Source organism: Miscanthus floridulus, unplaced genomic scaffold, assembly GCF_019320115.1.
Source record: "Miscanthus floridulus cultivar M001 unplaced genomic scaffold, ASM1932011v1 os_1954, whole genome shotgun sequence".
Classification (NCBI taxonomy): domain Eukaryota; kingdom Viridiplantae; phylum Streptophyta; class Magnoliopsida; order Poales; family Poaceae; genus Miscanthus; species Miscanthus floridulus.
This window is the reverse complement of record NW_027098005.1, coordinates 3631-22301: the sequence shown is the minus strand read 5'-3', so window position 1 is coordinate 22301 and position 18671 is coordinate 3631. Positions and strand designations below refer to the sequence as shown.

The following is an 18671-nucleotide window of genomic DNA, read 5'->3' as shown; positions in this document are numbered from 1 at the left end:
AGAAAAGTCAAAAGGTTTTTGTTTCTACTGTCCAGACAAATATACAAAGTTTGTGGAAACGAGACACGTTGTCTTCCTAGAGGATGAAATGATGAGGAGGAGCATGGTAGCTCGAGAAATTAACCTTGAAGAGAAGCGGGTGTATGTGCCCACTCCGATAATTTATGAGCTATTTTTCTCACTACCTGCTGTCACTGCACCGACAGTGTAAGATACTATGGTGTCAGCACCTGTTGTCATTGTACCTGTGGTAACAATGAATGACGATGAGGATTATGTAGAACCTATTGCCACACATGAGGGGGTGCAATAATAGCCTCAAACAGAAGATGTGCCAAATGTGGAGGCCCCTAAAAAGTCTCAAAGAGTTAGAAAATCAGTTATTCCTGCTGACTATAAAGTATACAACACTGAGGAATTTCAATTGGTGGATAATCCCACCTTATTAAAAGAAGCCATGAGAAGTGATCATTTATCAAAGTGGCTTGAGGCCATAGAAGATGAAATAAAATATGTGAATGCCAATAAAATTTGGGACTTGAAAATAATTTCTAAATGAGCCAAAATAGTAGGTTGTAAATGGGTCTACAAAACAAAACCTAACTCTCAAGGAAATATAGAGAGATATAAAGCGCGACTTATGGCAAAAGGCTTTACACAAAGAGAAGAAATTGATTACAATGAGACCTTTTCTCCAGTCTCATGTAAGGATTCTTTCAGAATTATAATAACATTAGTGGCACATTACGATTTAGAATTACATCAGATGAATATAAATACGATATTTCTCAACGGGGACTTAGAGAAAAATATTTACATAGCACGACCAAAAGGTTTTATCATGGAAAAAAAAGAACGAATAGGATGCCACCTAAAGAAATCCATTTATGGATTAAAACAAGCTTCAAGACAGTGGTACTTAAAGTTTGATCAGACAATAAGTAATTTTGGGTTTAAAGAGAATATAGAAGACAATTGTGTCTATGCAAAGTTTAAGAATAAAAAGTTTATCTTTCTTGTCTTGTATGTGGTTGATATCTTACTTGCTAGTAGTGATGTCAGTCTACTACTGGAGACAAAGAAGTTTTTATCCTTAAAATTTGATATGAAAGATCTTGGTGAAGCTTCGTTCGTTCTAGGAATCGAGATTCATTAAGATAGAAGTAAAGGGATATTAGGACTGTCACAAAAAGCATACATAAAAAAGATCTTAAAGAAATTCAATATGCATAAATGTAGTCTCCCACCTGCTCCTATAGTCAAGGGCGACAGATATAGAGATTTTTAATGCCCTAGTAATCAGTATGAGATCGATCAAATGAAAACGGTTTCAATATGCTTCAGCTGTCGAAAGCTTGCAATATGCTCAAGTATGTATGTGCCCTGACTTGGCATTTGTTACCGGGTTACTTGACAGATTCTAGAGCACTCCTAAAACAGAATACTAGAAATTAGTAAAGAAAGTCTTATGTTATTTTGCAAGGAACGAAAAGCCTCATGATGACATATAGAAGATCAGATTCACTCTATATAGTGGAATATTCATATTCTGATTATGCGGGAGATGATAGAAAATCCACATCTAGATATGTATTCACTCTCGCAGGGGAGCTATTTCATGAAAAAGCTCAAAGCAAACCGTCACTATATCGTTCACAATGTATGCCGAGTTTGTAGCATGTTATGAGGCAATGGGACAGGTGAACTGACTAAAAAAAGTTCATACCCGGTTTGAAGGTGGTTGACGACATCTATAGACCACTTAAGTTATACTGCGATAATAATCCGGCAGTACGGTATGCTCACAACAATAAGTCAAGTGGTACTGCCAAATACATTGACATAAAGTATTATATTGTGAAAGATAAAGTCCGGGATCATGTCATAAGTCTTGAGCATATAAGTACTGAAAAGATACCTCGCGAATCCGCTTACAAAAGGCTTACCACCTAACGTGTTTAGAGAACATGTAACCGCATGTGTTTAAGGGAAAGCCTATAATTCCTGGATAAAAGAAGACCTAAAGTTAAGTATCTATTTCAGAACAGAGTGGTGTGTTGTAGTTGTTAAATCTATCGGCAATTGACCGTGACAATGAAACATGCTCTATGCGCTAATCTGTAATAAAATAAACAAAAGTAAATGATATAAAATTGAAAGATGGTAGAGATCAAGGAGAAGATTGTTAGATTGATCTCTAATCCCAAACTGGGCCCAATGGCCCAGTTGGGTGTTTGATCCGTGCTCTGATCGGGGCGTCCAACCCACTATAGCTAGAGGGCTCCTGTCACACTGCGCTATATATAGAGGTGGGGGCCGACGGCTCTAAGTACGAGGTTCGTCTGAGCCGAGCTCTCCATCGAAACCTAAACCCTAATCTTGTCCAGAGAGGGACGTATCCGGTGACGAGAAGCTACCAGCCGCGCCTACCTGCTCTACCGACGTCGACGACTTCATTGATCTCTTCCCCGAACGTCGCTGTCCTTCCACAGCCTTCACCGATGAATAAGATAGCGGCTTCTGAATCATCTCCCTCTATGATATCAGATTCTACAAGTTTATTTTCTATTTTTTTCGTCTCTACCGTAAGAGAACCCGCTGGATGTAACCGTACATGATCTTTTCGATTTCAGCAACCGGGTCACACGTGGGGTGAGGACGACGCGAGCACTGCCCGTCCTAGGAGTCGGATCCACGAAGGGAGGAGAGGGAAGGAGGGGGAGAAAAAGGCTCCTTTTTTTTTGCTGTCCGGCGGATGCAGGTGACGCTTTCCCAGGCTCTCCCACCGTCGTAGACGTCGCCTTCGCCTCTCCACACGCACACCCATCCGCTCCCCTCGCGTCGCCTTCTATCTTCGAGGGAGAGCCGGAGAGCCTTCGCCGCTCTCTCACTCGCTCTGTTTTGTATCTCTCTCTGCCCCGTCCGTCGCTGATTCCCTGCCCGTTTGTCGCCATTGCCGCCGGTCGTGCCGTGTCAAGGTACGTACCCTCTGCGCCCTTCTCTGTTAACTGACCTGATTGGTTTCTTCTTCTTCTTCTCGCTGTGCTTGATCTGTTCCCACGGGCTCCACTGAGCTGCTGCTGGTTACTCGTTCTGGATGCGTGGGTCTCCTTGGCCAGGTCAATACTAGCACGGGAGGGCGTAGTGGCATAGGAATGTGGGCAAACTCTTGGTTCCACGAATCTGGGCCAACTTTTTTTTCGAAGGAATCCGATTCCTGAATCTTGCACGCCTGGTTTAAATTACTGGAGAAATGAAAAAAAAAAGAAGAAAGGGATAGAATAGAAGAAGGCATATATGTACGGGATCTTGTATAACCATCGGTTTCATGGAATCTTGATTGATCTTTTGGGGGGCGAGAAGCTATGGGATTCATTCTTCAGTCGTGCAAATCTTACATCTTTGATCTTTCGCACGCGTACACCAACACATTCAGCTTCCTGATTTCTCTCTTCTTCCCTGCTTGAAGGACATGGCGAACTCGGGGCCAACGTCGGGAAAGAAACCTCTGAATTCGGTGACTTTGCTGTTCAAATTGCCGTATTACACACAATGGGGGCAGTCTCTTCTGATTGCTGGGTCGGAACCAGCACTCGGGTCGTGGAATGTCAAGCAAGGAGTGTCTCTGAGTCCAGTCCATCAGGACAGTGAGCTAATCTGGTGTGGGAGCATGTCTGTTGTTTCTGGCTTTACCTGTGAGTACAAATACTATGTGGTGGATGATAGCAAGAATGTTTTGAGATGGGAGGCTGGGGAGAAAAGGAAACTAGTCCTGCCGGAGGGCGTTAAGGAAGGAGATGTAATTGAAATCCGCGACTGGTGGCAGGTACTAATCATTTCCCAATCATTTTTATCAGTAGCGTCTGTATATTTATGTTCTCTACAGTAAGCAATGAAGTAGCAGCAATATATGATCTTACATTTTTAGCTGAATGGGCTGTATCTATCGTTTTCATGTGGATAAGATGTGGGTTGTTGTATCCATTGTTGGTTTCCTTGCTATATTAGAAGGCTGGTTATGGGGCATTGCTGTTTGTCAGGTTCACAACAAACAAGTTTCTTTGCTCTGTACTATGTTTACTAATGGTCTTGTTTGCATTCAGGATGCTTCTGAAGCTTTATTCTTTAGAAGCGCATTCAAGAATGTCATTTTCAATGCTACTGAAGGTGTTAAAGAATCGCAGTTGGTGTCCCTCAACAAAAGTTTGGATCCTGAAGGTATCATTTATATGAAAAACCAATTGAGTGAGCAGGACCAAAGTGTTAAATCTGCAAATATCTGAGATTTCGTGATGAATGTATTACTGAAAAAGAATTGATATAGCATCATGTCTTCACATGTTAAACATATCAAATGAAGTTCTTCCTACTCTAGATGTCTAGAGCTCTCTGTCTCTCTCAGATGATTTATTTTGTGTGCTCTTATGTATTTTATAAGCAAGTTCCCAGATAAGATTATCCTTGGGGGTTGGGGCTTCTGATTTTTTTTAAACATGCAGGTTACATGTATTTATAATAAAATGTAAAAGGGAAATAAGAAAAAAAGAATGAATTTCTATTTTTGGAGCACCACATCAAGTTATCAGTTTTTTTTGTCTTATATAATACTTTCCCTGAGCAGATATCGTTGTCCAGTTCGTAATTAGCTGTCCTCGGCTCGTATCTGGCTCTACTGTAAGTACACTTTAAAGATGTCTTTATCTTTTATAAACTATCCTTAATTGTTTTAATCAGTAACTTATTTAATTAATTCATACCTGCTTGCTGATGTCCCTCACATCCACTAATAACGAACTTTAGGTCGTCGTCACTGGAAGTAACCCTCAATTAGGAAGATGGCAAACTCAAGATGGTCTCAAGCTGAGCTATGTTGGAGATTCCTTGTGGGAAGCAAGCTGTGCTTTACGGAAGTCTGAGTTCCCTGTAAAATATCCTTTTGCAAATGATTGTTCCCTTAATCTTTTGTTGGATGTACCATATGGATGAATATTGTTTTGCCAGTATTCCTCAATGCACCATCCTTTTAGCTGTTGGCTAATATCACGTCCTTAGATTTTTTCTGAGAATGATTGTCCTTAACATCTTTTCCACATACAAATACTGTCAAATCAGTCAAGCAGGAAACTCTTCATTGGAGCTTGGTCCAAACAGGGAGGTTAATGTTGATTTATCGTCACCCAAGCAATCCAGATATATTGTGTTATCTGATGGTGCTCTCAGGGTAATGTATCCAATAGTGTTATCTGCAAAGATGCATGGGTTTATTGCAAGAGAACTTTCTAGGAACTTCTTGACCATTTTAACTAGAAACCATTGACCATGCTATGATGCATTATAAGCAATTAATAGTATTCAGTATACATGAACATGTGCTTGACATTGTTAGAATTATGTGCTCCTTTACTGTAATCACCTAGCTATCTGTGCAGGCGCCAGCTATACTGGCCCTTTCACACTGCTGGCCACTTGGGCCATCCCCCCTCTCTCCTATATAAGTGTAATCCCTTCTGTAATCCATCATAAAGGAATATACAAAGCCTAATGGCCTTTGTCTAATATGGTATCAGAGCAATCGTATCCCCTGCTTCTGCTACTCTCTGCTGCCGCCCAGCCCCGACCCGCCGCGCGCGCCTCTCCGGCTGCCGCGCTCTGGCTGCTGCGCCCGCCCCAACGGCCGCCGCGCGCCCTCCTCCGGCCGCCGCGCGTACCCCGCCGGTTCCCCTACCCATGGCTGCTCTTTCCTCCGGCGGCGATTCCGGCTCCGGCGCCTCAGCTGCTGCTGCCGCGACCAAGCTCCGCGACGAGGCGCTCGCCGCCGCCAAGGCTCTTGAAGTTGAGGCCGCCTCCATGCGCGACTCCAACCAGGCGCGCAGCGCCCAACTAAAGGAGGAGGCGGACCTCCTCAAGTCCGCCGCCGCCGCCCAGGAGCGGGTCCGCGCTGCTGTCGCCGCCCTCGACTTGGAGCGCGAGCAGGCTGACCTGCTGGAACAGCAGGCCGCGGCCCTCCGCGCGCGGCTCCACCCCGAGCATCACCGCGACGACGACTCGGAGGGCGACGCCGACTCCATTGCCACGGAGACTGCAGCTGTCGCCCATCTTCATAGCCAGGCGGCCGCTGTGCAGAACATCAAGAACCTCATTCCTATTGTTCTCGATCTGCAAGCCTCAAACTACTCCAAATGGCGCGGTTTCATCCTGCTCATCCTCGGCCGGTTTGCCCTGAAGGACCACGTCCTCAGCGACGCCATCCACCTCCACGATGCGGCATGGTCCCGCATGGACTGTGTTGTCGTCTCATGGATCTTCAACACCATCGCCCCTGACCTCCTCGACGTCGTCCACGAGCGTGACGGCATGACTGCTCGGGCGGCGTGGCTCGGCCTCGAGCAGCAATTCTTCAACAACCGTGAATCACGCGCCATGCTCCTCGACGCCGAGTTCCGCACTCTCTGCCAGGGTGCTCTATCTGTGGATGAATACTGTCGCAAGATGAAGCACATGGCGGACGCGCTCGCCGACCTTGGCGAACCCGTCCTGGATCGGACCCTGGTGTTGAATGTGCTACGCGGCCTCAACGAACGCTTCCAGTTCATGTCGCAGCTCGTCACGTGGCAGAAGCCCTTCCCATCCTTCGCCGACGTCCGTGCTGACCTGAGGCTGGCCGAACTCAACATGGCGTCACCTTCAGCTCCACCCTCGGCCCTCGTCACCGCGCCGTCCAGCAAGCCGCCTGCTCCGTCCCCTGCTCCTCAGCGCCCTCCACAGCCTGCCTGGGGACAGCAGCTCGGCCACACCCCTTCTCCTTCACGCCATCCTCAGGCTGCTGGGGGCCAGCAGTTCAGCAACGGCAATAACCGCGGACGACGTCGCCGCGGTGGACGCGGCCACGGCGGCGCCCAAGCCGGCACTCAAGCCGGCCCACCAAATGGCCAACAGTGGCCATCCTTCTTCAACCCATGGACCGGGTCCATCCAGATGTGGCCCGGGTCCAACCCAGGCGGCTCTCGCGGTCCACCGCCACAGCAAGCTCTCATGGCCGGGGTGCCCCCGGGTTACTTCGCTCCTCCGCCGGTCCCCGGGGCATACTACCAGGCGCCCCAGCAGGCGCCCACCTCGCCATCGCCCTGGACTACTGAGGGTCTCGCCAACGCTTTCAGCACCGTCACCCTCACTCCGCCGTCAAGCACCTCGGATTGGGTCTTCGACTCGGGTGCTTCCTCTCACATAGCCGGCACCCCTGGTATGGTCACCATGTCACCAACCTCCTCCTTTCCTTCTTCAATTATTGTGGGAAATGGCGCCACTCTTCCGGTTGTTGGCACTGGCTACTCAACCCTTCCTGGCCCATTTCGCCTCAACAATGTTCTCATTGCCCCTGACATTATTAGAAATCTCTTGTCAATTCGGCAATTCACCACTGATAATCTTGTTTCTGTCGAGTTTGACCCTCTTGGTGTTTCTGTGAAGGATCTTCGTACCAGGAACCTCCTCCTTCGCTGTGACAGCTCGGGACCCCTTTACACCTTGCAGCTCCCGACATCACCATCCGGTTCCTGCGCTCTCGTGGCCACTCCCTCCTCCACTACTTGGCATTATCGGCTCGGTCATCCCGGGAAGGCTACTCTTCAGACTCTTGCCAAGTCGTCCTCCATCATCTGCAGCAAGCCCGACGATGACACTCTCTGCCATGCTTGCCAGCTTGGGCGTCATGTCCGCTTGCCTTTTAACAATTCCTTGTCTCGTGCAACTAAAAATTTCGACTTGATACATTGTGATTTGTGGACTTCCCCAATCATCAGTGTATCCGGTTTCAAATATTATCTAGTCATTCTTGATGATTGCTCGCATTTTGTTTGGACTTTCCCTCTTAAACTAAAGTCTGACACCTTTAATGCTCTCTCCAATTTTTTCGCCTATGTGCTCACTCAGTTTGGTTGCACCATCAAGACCGTGCAGTGTGACAACGGGCGTGAGTTTGACAACTCCGCGTCACGCACTTTCTTTTCTGCCAAAGGTGTCCTCCTTCGCATGTCATGCCCCTACACCTCGCAGCAAAATGGCAAAGCCGAGCGCATGCTTCGCACCGTCAACAACGTCACCCGCACCTTGCTCTTCCAAGCATCCATGCCCCCCTCTTACTGGGCTGATGCCCTTGCCACCGCCACTCTCCTCATCAATCGCCTCCCAACCAAGACCCTGAACATGAGCACTCCCTTCTTTGCCCTCCATGGCACTCTCCCCTCCTACCATGACCTTCGAGTTTTCGGGTGCACCTGCTACCCCAACCTCACCGCCACCACTCCTCACAAGCTCGCTCCACGTTCTTCTTTGTGCGTCTTCCTTGGCTATTCTCCTGACCACAAGGGGTATAGGTGCCTTGACCTCGCCACACATCGCGTCATCATCTCACGCCACGTTGTCTTCGACGAGACAACGTTCCCTTTTTCCCTCCGTCGACCTTCGCCACCCACACACGAGCTTGATTTTCTAACTAACGATGATTCATCGTCAGTTTTACTTCCACCTACAGGTACACCGTGGGCTGCTGGCCCTCTGCCCGCTCGTGTGCTCTCCCAGCCGGTGCCCACCATGGGCGCACCAGCCCTCCGGCAGTCTCCGCCGGGCTTCGTGCCCCGGCCGCCGGGCTCCTCTCCAGCTCGACCTGTACAGGCGCCCATAGCGCCCTCTGTACATGCGCCCATTTCGTCGGCGCCCTCTGCTCCGGTGCCCACGGGTTCTTCTGTACAGGCGCCCGTGGTGGCACCCCCTGTACAACTACCTCCGGCGTCCTCCTTCACCAAACCACCGGTCATTCATGTCTACACCCGGCGTCCACCCGCCCCCAGCTCGCCACCTGCGTCCCCTGTTGGACCACCTCCTCGACGCTCCAACATGATTCCTTCACCGCCGCGCTTCGTCAAGGGTGACCCTCCTCTTCCAACAGGAGCTGTCCCCATCCCGCCAGTCGCCAACACTCATGGCATGGCGACCCGCGGGAAGTCCGGTTACCGACAGCCGCGCCTCGCGCTGCACACTGAGGCCCTGTCACCTCTACCACGCTCCTGTCGTGACGCCCTCGCCGACCCACACTGGCGTCGGGCCATGGAAGAGGAGTATGCTGCCCTACAGGACAACAACACCTGGGATCTCGTTCCCCGTCCTGCCAAGGCAAATGTGGTCACCGGCAAATGGATCTTCAAGCATAAGTTTCATGCCGATGGTTCCCTGGACAGATACAAGGCTCGTTGGGTGCTTCGCGGGTTCACCCAACGCCCCGACGTTGATTACGACGAGACATTCAGCCCAGTCGTCAAGCCTGCTACCGTCCGGACTGTCCTCACCTTGGCTCACTCCCGGGATTGGCCGATTCATCAACTTGATGTGAAAAACGCCTTCCTCCACGGGACCCTGTCAGAAACAGTCTTCTGCTCACAACCCACTGGTTTTGGTGATCCTGCACTTCCTGGTCATGTATGCAAGCTCAACAGATCCCTCTATGGACTAAAACAGGCTCCACGGGCATGGTACAGCCGGTTTGCCTCCTTCCTGCTTTCTTTGGGTTTCAGTGAAGCAAAGTCCGATACATCCCTCTTCATACTTCGCCGTGGCACTGAGACAGTCTACTTGCTTCTTTATGTCGACGACATCGTCCTCACTGCCTCCTCCGAGCAGCTCCTGCATCGCCTGATTGCAGCACTCAAGAACGAGTTTGCCATGAAGGACCTTGGCCCCCTTCATCATTTCCTCGGTGTGGCAGTTCAGCGCCACAAGGATCACCTCATTCTGTCACAGCGTCAGTACATCCTGGACATTCTTGCTCGACATGGGATGAGCGACTGCAAGCCTTGCTCCACTCCTGTCGACACCTGTGCCAAAGTTCCTGCAGATGCCGGTCTTCCTGTTGCTGATCCCACTGCCTACCGCAGCCTTGCAGGTGCACTCCAGTACCTGACATTTACTCGACCCGACATTGCGTATGCGGTCCAGCAAATCTGCCTTCACATGCATGATCCCCGGGAAGTTCACCTTGTGGCTGCCAAGCGGATCCTTCGGTACCTTCAGGGCACCCTCAGCTTCGGTCTGATTATTCCTCGGTCTACTCCAACGCAACTTGTTGTGTATACTGATGCGGATTGGGCCGGCTGCCCTGACACTCGACGCTCCACCTCCGGCTATGCGGTTTTCCTCGGGGGCAGTCTCATCTCCTGGTCCTCCAAGCGGCAGCCCACTGTCTCTCGGTCGAGTGCCGAAGCTGAGTATCGGGTTGTTGCCAACGGCGTTGCCGAAGCATCCTGGCTGCAGCAACTTCTACAGGAACTGCACCACCCTTTACAGACTGCCTCCCTCGTCTACTGCGACAACGTCAGCGCCGTCTACCTCTCCTCCAACCCCATTCAACATCAACGCACCAAGCACGTGGAAATCGACCTCCATTTCGTCCGAGAACGCGTTGCTATTGGTGCTGTTCGTGTGCTTCACGTTCCCACCACCTCACAGTTCGCAGATGTCTTCACCAAAGGGCTTCCGTCTTCTGTGTTCATGGACTTTCGCTCCAATCTGAACGTTCGCTCCACCGACGTTCCGACTGCGGGGGGGTGTTAGAATTATGTGCTCCTTTACTGTAATCACCTAGCTATCTGTGCAGGCGCCAGCTATACTGGCCCTTTCACACTGCTGGCCACTTGGGCCATCCCCCCTCTCTCCTATATAAGTGTAATCCCTTCTGTAATCCATCATAAAGGAATATACAAAGCCTAATGGCCTTTGTCTAATAGACATAACAGAACCATGGAACTCCATACTTCGGCTAACAAATCAGAGAATCAGTATGCATCATACACAGCCAACATTGTGTACTAATACTTCATCTGCATTTACCAGGATGCACCATGGAGGGGTGCAGGTGTTGCTGTACCCATATTTTCAATCAGATCAAACGAGGACCTTGGTGTTGGAGAATTCCTAGATCTTAAACTTCTTGTTGACTGGGCAGTCAATTCGGGCTTCCATCTTGTTCAGCTCCTTCCAATCAACGATACTTCAGTTCATGGGATGTGGTGGGATTCTTATCCATACAGGTACGACTAATATTCAATACCAAAGGTTTCCTGCTCATATTGGTGATTTTTCTTGAAATCAGTAAGGACATTATCTAAACAGTAGCAATGCCCCTCATGTGTGAATTACAGCTCCCTCTCTGTGTTTGCATTGCACCCCTTGTACCTGAGAGTACAAGCACTTTCAGATGCAATTCCTGCGGATGTTAAGGTATACCTTTGTTATGCTTTCATATTCATTCATTGTATGTCTTGGCTGTGTTATTTTTACTTCACTAAATGTTTGAATGAGTTGTTCCTCACCTCATTTGGTACTCAATTTAAAATTTATTACAGGAAGAAATTCAGCAGGCGAAGAAGCAATTGGATAAAAAGGTTATTGCATTTGCATATTGTTGTTGATTCTTGCAGCTATTTGACTAAATCTCTAATATTTGGTTATTTCCCTAACTTGAAAATGATCTGTAAATTAGGACGTCGACTACGAGGCAGCATTGTCCACAAAATTGTCGATTGCTAGAAAAATATTCAATTTAGAAAAGGACAAAGTACTAAACTCCAGTTCTTTCAAGCAGTTCTTATCTGAAAACGAGGTACATTCACTGCCATTTCGTTTATCGTGTGTAATCATGGTACTTGATTTCCTATTCCAAACTGTATGTGATAAGCTTTCAAACTGAATTCTAATAGGAATGGTTGAAACCATATGCGGCATTTTGCTTTTTGCGGGACTTCTTCGAGACATCTGACCACAGCCAATGGGGTCGGTTTTCTCAGTTTTCCAAGGAGAAGGTATTGAAAATATTATTCTGCATTTGGTACTTGAATCTTTTCAGTCGCTATAGCTTGCTAAGAACATATGTTGTTCTAATTTTTTATGAGAGCACATGTGTACTATGAGCACTAAGATGGTTTCCTTCTGTAATGTGTTTCAGCTTGACAAACTTATTTCTGAAGGTACTTTACACCATGACGTTATACGTTTTCATTACTATGTTCAGTACCATCTATATATACAAGTAAGTATTGTCATTCTGAACTGCTCTTAGTATTACTCTCGTGTATATATTTTTTTGACATTATTTTTATTCGCTTTTTTAGTTATCAGAGGCAGCAACATATGCAAGAAAGAAAAAAGTTATCCTGAAAGGTGATTTACCTATTGGTGTTGATAGGAATAGTGTCGATACTTGGGTATACCCGACCTTGTTTCGCATGAATACCGCTACTGGAGCACCCCCTGATTATTTTGACAAGAATGGACAAAATTGGGGTTTTCCTACATATAACTGGGAGGAGATGTCAAAGGATAATTATGGGTGGTGGCGAGGTCGTCTGACACAGGTTATTTAGCATAACAGTCGTTGTATGTCTGACTGGTCATCTTTTCCTTTTATTATTCATATCCTACTAGCATGTTGCAGATGGCAAAGTACTTCACAGCATACAGGATAGACCACATCTTGGGTTTCTTTAGGATATGGGAGCTTCCAGATCATGCTGCAACAGGTCTAGTTGGGAAATTTAGACCTTCCATTCCTCTTAGTCAGGTTAGTTTCTGTATCTGTTGAGCAAACTAAAATGGGCCAGAGAAATCTTTCGTAGTAGTTTATCTAACTTGTTCTTGACTTCCAGGAGGAACTTTTAAGTGAAGGTCTATGGGATTTTAATCGAATGAGCCAACCATACATTCGTCAGGAAATTCTAGAGGTTGCTGTGTTCATAATGATGTTCATGTTTCAGATTTTTTTTCAGTGAAATTTTAGGCCACAATCGTGAAAATTCTTTTTTTCTCAGGAGAAGTTTGGATCCTTTTGGACAGTCATTGCAGCCAATTTTCTAAATGAGTATCAGAAGCAGTGTTATGAGGTAATGCAATGAGTCATATTCTTTATATAACATATCAGTTACCCAAGAGTAAATTGCAAATCACAGTATAAATGTCTCTATTTTGTATTGTCAGTTGTGTGTACTTTTAATGCAATATCTTTTCTAAAATATTACTAGTTACTTTGATCTCACGTGTTTTTTCTTCTTTGCTTCACTTATATAGTTTAAAGACGATTGCAACACAGAGAAAAAGATTATTGCAAAGATTCAAACAAGTGCTGAAAAGTCACTATTGCTAGAGAAAGAAGACAGTGTCCGCCGTGGCCTTTTCGATTTACTACAGGTAATTTGGGTTTTCCGTTGTGATTTAATTTCATTGTTGCCGACACACTTTATTCTCCATGTTATGACTTCTCCTAAGATATCCAGCTCCTTTCCGACTTGGTTTAAGACATGTTGTTCTGCAGAATATTGTCCTTATCAGAGATCCTGAGGACTCCACAAAATTTTATCCCCGTTTCAACCTGGAAGATACGTCAAGTTTTAGGGACCTAGATGAACACAGGTAATGTTCATGGTTCTAAACTATAGTTCTTCTATTCTCCATTTCAAGTTTGGGGGGATTTGATCTACCCACTTGTGATTAAATCTGTAAATTTGCTTCAGTCTACTAAATGCTAATAACATTGTGTAACAGTGTAAGGGCATTTGCCTATCTTACTTTGTTATCTACATCTCTTTGGGTACCCTTCTACCCAGAAAATGAAATTAGTGTATTGGTATTTTGCAGTTGTTCTCAAGAAAACAAAATTAGGGTGCACCACGTTTTAGGCTTTGCAATGTGTTTCTAATGAATCTGTGTTCATGAATATTTCATCCTCTCATGGGACATCATTTTACAGCAAAAATGTCCTCAGAAGATTGTACTATGACTATTATTTTGCTCGCCAAGAAAATCTCTGGCGTCAAAATGCCCTGAAGACTTTGCCTGTCCTGTTGAACTCGTCAGATATGTTGGCATGTGGAGAGGACCTTGGCCTTATCCCTGCTTGTGTTCACCCTGTATGACCCCTTCTCCAGACATGCAAAGTTGTTAACTAACCCGCTGGTTTTTACTCACTGTTAATAATAATAATGAAAACTTCTATACAGGTTATGCAAGAACTGGGGTTGATTGGATTGCGTATCCAAAGAATGCCTAGTGAACCAAACTTGGAATTTGGTATTCCTTCTCAGTATAGCTATATGACGGTGTGTTCCCATCCATTATTACGTATTACACTCAGATGAATTGGAAATATAACGAAAAGAGTGTTCTGATTGAAAATGGCATGGAGATTCAGAGAGGCTATGTTGATTTGATGATGATCAATTTTTTGATGTTTCAGGTTTGTGCTCCCTCATGTCATGATTGCTCTACATTACGCGCTTGGTGGGAAGAAGATGAAGGAAGAAGAAGTCGTTTCTACAAGACTGTAGTTGGCAGTGATGAAGAGCCCCCGTCTCGTTGCACCCCGGAAGTAGTGCACTTCATTGTTCAGCAGCATTTTGACGCTCCATCAATGTGGGCAATCTTTCCACTTCAGGTGTGAAACTTGAACTTACATCGTAGATCAAGGATCTCTTGTCTAAAATAAGCTGATGAGTCTACTTCGGATTTGGCATTTATCAGGACCTTCTTGCACTGAAAGACAAGTACACCACAAGACCAGCACCAGAGGAAACAATCAATGACCCCACTAACCCAAAGCACTATTGGAGATTCCGTAAGTCAATTCATCATTCCCCACCTCTTTATGAAATAAGGCATTTGAATAAGAAAATTATTTTAAGGTTACTCTTGAAATGTTGCCTTCTTTTTAGGAAAAGCCTCCCATTCAATTTATTGACATGAGACGATAGCGATATTTTAATTGTTGTATGGTCTGTGGTAGTCATGATGATAGATGAGTTGCATGATGTAGCCGCTGCCTGAAACTTAAACAGTTCAGCATATGTGTTTGCTACTATCTACTCAACCATTTGATCTAGGCTCATCAAGAGAGGTGGCACAGTAGCTGAATTTAATATTTGGAGCATGATGCAATGCTAGCCTATCAAATTTGAATGATTGAATAAACAATACCAAGCTTTTAGGATACCATCATTTTCATATGGGCCATTGACATAGCTTTCTATGCTAAAGTGGTATCTCTCAAGCTCCACACGTGATTTGCACTCCTGTTGTGAATTTAATCCGTAGAAGGCAATTCTTTTCCTTGGATCTAACTTCTCCCCAACATTTTCAGGTGTCCATGTGACGTTGGAGTCTCTGTTGGATGACAAGGACATCCAAGCAACCATCAAGGACCTTGTCACAAGTAGCGGGAGGTCCTTCCCTGGAAAGAAGGTGGAAGGTGCTGACGAAAGCGGAGAGAAGCTATCTAAGATGCAGTTGAATGGTAAAGCTTAGGAAAGGATTGCAAGAACAGCTGAAAGCGACCACGACTAGAAGTAAATAGAATAAGGCGACAGATTGCATTACCATGTCGATTCGGGTGATATTTCTGCTAGAAAATTCTTTACCCCTGTGAAGTTCTTTCAACTTTGGAAATAAGAAGTATCATCTATCAAGTCAGCAGCAGCAGCAACAACAACAACAACAAAGCCTTTAAGTCCCAAACAAGTTGGGGTAGGCTAGAGTTGAAACCCAGCAGAAGCAATCAAGGTTCAGGCACGTGAATAATCATCTATCAAGTCAGCAAGTGAAATAATTCATCCAATTTTGGTTTTCATTCATAAATGTTCTTTGACGACCCAGCTATTTCTTGTTGGCGTATTTCTGCTGCAGCAAGCCATTGAAATGGCATCTTGTGCAGTTTGTGTTGTCCTAATCAACCAAAATCGGTGCGTCTGTGGTGCGTCGCATGTGAATAAATGCTACTAGTTCTTTTAGTATTTTATCTGTCTTTGGGAATAGATTCTGTTCCAGATTTGTGTTACACTAGAACTCGTATTGGGGACAGTTCCATTTATTTTGGTGCTACTACTAAGCAAAAGAAAAGGTCATGGCTATGGATGGTTCTCCTCCAGCTGCTTTCCCTCAGAGCCTCTACTTTTGGAGCTTGTTTATTTATGCCAAATGCCAATTCACAGAACAGTAGGTTTTCCTTGCTATTGATGTGATGGCCCAAAGTGTTGGTTACACCAAATGCCAATTCATAAATAAACACATTATTAGGATCAACCCCTTTAAATTGATGCTGTGGTCCTGTGGGTGGGGTTTCTTCCTTGATTTCCAAGTGGTTGGACACTGTCATCTGAAAGGACAGCTTGGGCACTCTTTCTTGCTTCTGCAATTAGCATGCCCCTTTGTACTAATAGCATTGAAAAGGGTAAGCAACTGAACAAATGGATTTTGCCAGCTTCCCTGGCTCACAGTCACAGGTCAATCTTCTTCTAGAATCTAGAGTCTAAAGATTTTTTTTCTCTCCGGTAAGAAGTCTAAAAGATCTTTTTTTTTTCTTTTGGCGACGGTAATGAAGTCTAAAGTCTTTATTTTTCTTTCGGCCACAAGTCTAAAGCAGAGATATTTGAAGTTGAATGGGAATTGAAGGGGCAAAATGGACTTGCCATTCGCAATCAGTACTAATCTGTATCTTGCAATCTCCATGAAGTCTCGTGGAGGTACAATGCAGCACATGTGTATGCTGTCCTTGTGAAAAGCGATGTGTATGCTGTCCTTGTGAAAAGCTCCGAAAGGGCCTGAGCAGCTGATTACCTCGCTGAAATTGCACAGATGATGCAACTGCAAAAAAAAAAAAAGGTTTATAATAAACCACACCTCTCGTGTGCTTTGCCTCCTTTAACGACGTCGCTTTACAACACCAAACCCATTGTGTAATATAATCACTTAATCAGTGGTTACAATTTTCACCTCCATCTTTTTTTTTTGGTTGTACCACTGTTTTTTGGAGCAGACAGAGTCATCTGACACTGACAGCACCGACCTTGGAGTCTCTGACAGCAGTAACTGACTGCATTCATCAAGTAACTGAAAACGAAGATCATCCGGAAAAAAAGGCACCGCTTGTAAGCTCTTGCAGGCCCTGTCTGTATTCCTCCTCGGTGCCAAATAAAATTCGGTGGCAACACCACCACTGAATTTGGAGTTGGACGAGGAGGAAAGCGAGTTCCTCTTGTCTGCCACCACTCTCTCTCTCTCTAGAGGCAGTTGATGTTTGCATCCACTGCTTTTCTCAGAAAAAGTTAACCTTTTTCTTCTTCCATCCATTCACTCATTCACTAAGATCGAGCATGATCACGTTCTAGATTCTATAATAATGAATAAATGTCGCAATTCTCATGGTTTAGGTTGAAGGTTGAATTAAGGGCAAAGTAAGCATCCTACCTCACCAACTAAACCATCAGTTTCTTCAGAATTCATATCGTAATCATGTATGCTGCTGGTCAACGTTACAGGAGCCCAAGAATTTCTAAAATATTCGCTGTACAAAGAAGACCAAGGGGGTAAAAAAAAACATACTACATCCGTGTGTGTCGGCACGGCGATTTTGGCCTTTGCCGTCGTCGTGTATCTTGTGTTGTGAGCATGGGATTGCGATGAACTCGGATGCATGTCAAGGGGGTGGGTGGGTTCATGGGTACCCGGAGGCGAGGCAGTCCTCCCAGAACTTGCGGTCCTCCTCCTGCCGCTCCGCCGCGCGCTTCGGGTCCTCGGCGGCCTCCGGCGCCAGTGGGAGAGGAAGCGCCGTGATCGCGCCGCCGCGGGCCCCGGCCACCGCCATCTGCTCCCACCAGGCGCCGCTGCCCCTCCCCGCCTTGTTCCTCCCCTCCTCCTCGTCGCAGGCAGCTTCGTCTTGTTCTTGGTAGCTGCTGTACTCGTCTCCCTCCACGCAGCTGCTGGACCCGTCGTCGTCCATCTCCGCCTCGTCGTCTTCGTGGCAGCACGCGCTGCTGCCGCAAGAGGAGAAGGAGGAGGAGGAGTCGGTGGCCGCCGCGCCCGCGCCGTGCGGGCGCGGGTGCGGGCACGACTCCGCGACGCTCTCGGTGTCGCTGTCCTCCATGTCATCGTCGGCCACTTCGTCGACGACGCGGGGCCTCGGGAGCAGCGCTAACGGCGGCGGTGGGTGCACGGCGGAAGCCATGGCGTGGGACGGGCGCGGGGCGCTCACGCGGACGCGGGGACAGACACCGCCAGTATTTATAGCTGACCACGCGCCGAATTCGCCAAGCGGACGACGACTGCAAAATCCTTTTTTTTTTTGGAATGGAAAAAAGAACGACTACAAAATCCTACTGGTGCAGATACGTATAACTAGGCCGCGTTTAGATGACGAAAATTTTTGGTTTTTGACTACTGTAGCACGTTCGTTTGTATTTGATAATTAGTGTTTAATTATAGACTAATTAGATTCGAAAGTTCCGTCTCACGATTTCTCACCCAACTGTGCAATTAGTTTTTTTCGTCTACATTTAGTACTCCATGCATATGCCGCAAGATTCGATGTGACACTTTGGGGTAAAAAATTTTGAGAACTAAACAGGCCCCTAGTAAGACTGACTCCAACAATGTAACCCATATCTGAGACCCATATCACGGTTTGGGTAATGTACAGTAAAAATGTTACATCCCCATAGTCCGCGAAAATATTCGAGCCTCACTCCTCAACCCTATCCACGCCGCCATCCCAGCAGGCTCGCAGATCGCCATGGCTGAGCTCCCACTTCACTACAGCTACTACCTCCTCCTCTTGATTCCTCTGCTCGCCCCCATCCCACTCC

General features: G+C 46.5%; 2 protein-coding genes across 3 annotated transcripts; one reads left to right on the top strand and one right to left on the bottom strand.

Annotated features, from left to right (window-relative positions):
* Window positions 1-2725: 2725 nt before the first annotated feature.
* Window positions 2726-15972, top strand: LOC136534449 (4-alpha-glucanotransferase DPE2-like). Its single transcript, XM_066526878.1, has 23 exons — window positions 2726-2978; window positions 3470-3826; window positions 4104-4218; window positions 4622-4674; window positions 4801-4931; window positions 5095-5221; window positions 10882-11078; window positions 11190-11268; window positions 11394-11432; window positions 11531-11650; window positions 11748-11849; window positions 11993-12076; window positions 12159-12401; window positions 12482-12607; window positions 12693-12767; window positions 12855-12926; window positions 13111-13230; window positions 13355-13452; window positions 13790-13949; window positions 14040-14138; window positions 14276-14473; window positions 14560-14653; window positions 15176-15972. The coding sequence occupies exons 2-23, from the start codon at window positions 3473-3475 to the stop codon at window positions 15337-15339; spliced, it is 2850 nt and encodes a 949-aa protein (XP_066382975.1). The 5' UTR covers window positions 2726-2978; window positions 3470-3472; the 3' UTR covers window positions 15340-15972.
* Window positions 5173-18061, bottom strand: LOC136534450 (uncharacterized). Of its 2 annotated transcripts, none has more exons than XM_066526880.1 (2): window positions 17535-18061; window positions 5173-5243 (listed from the first exon to the last, which is right to left on the bottom strand). In XM_066526880.1, the coding sequence occupies exons 1-2, from the start codon at window positions 18032-18034 to the stop codon at window positions 5240-5242; spliced, it is 504 nt and encodes a 167-aa protein (XP_066382977.1). In that variant the 5' UTR covers window positions 18035-18061; the 3' UTR covers window positions 5173-5239. The 2 variants fall into 2 exon arrangements, with proteins under 2 accessions (XP_066382977.1, XP_066382976.1); XM_066526879.1 differs by lacking the exon at window positions 5173-5243 and adding an exon at window positions 16336-16674.
* Between the last annotated feature and the right edge of the window lie 610 nt (window positions 18062-18671).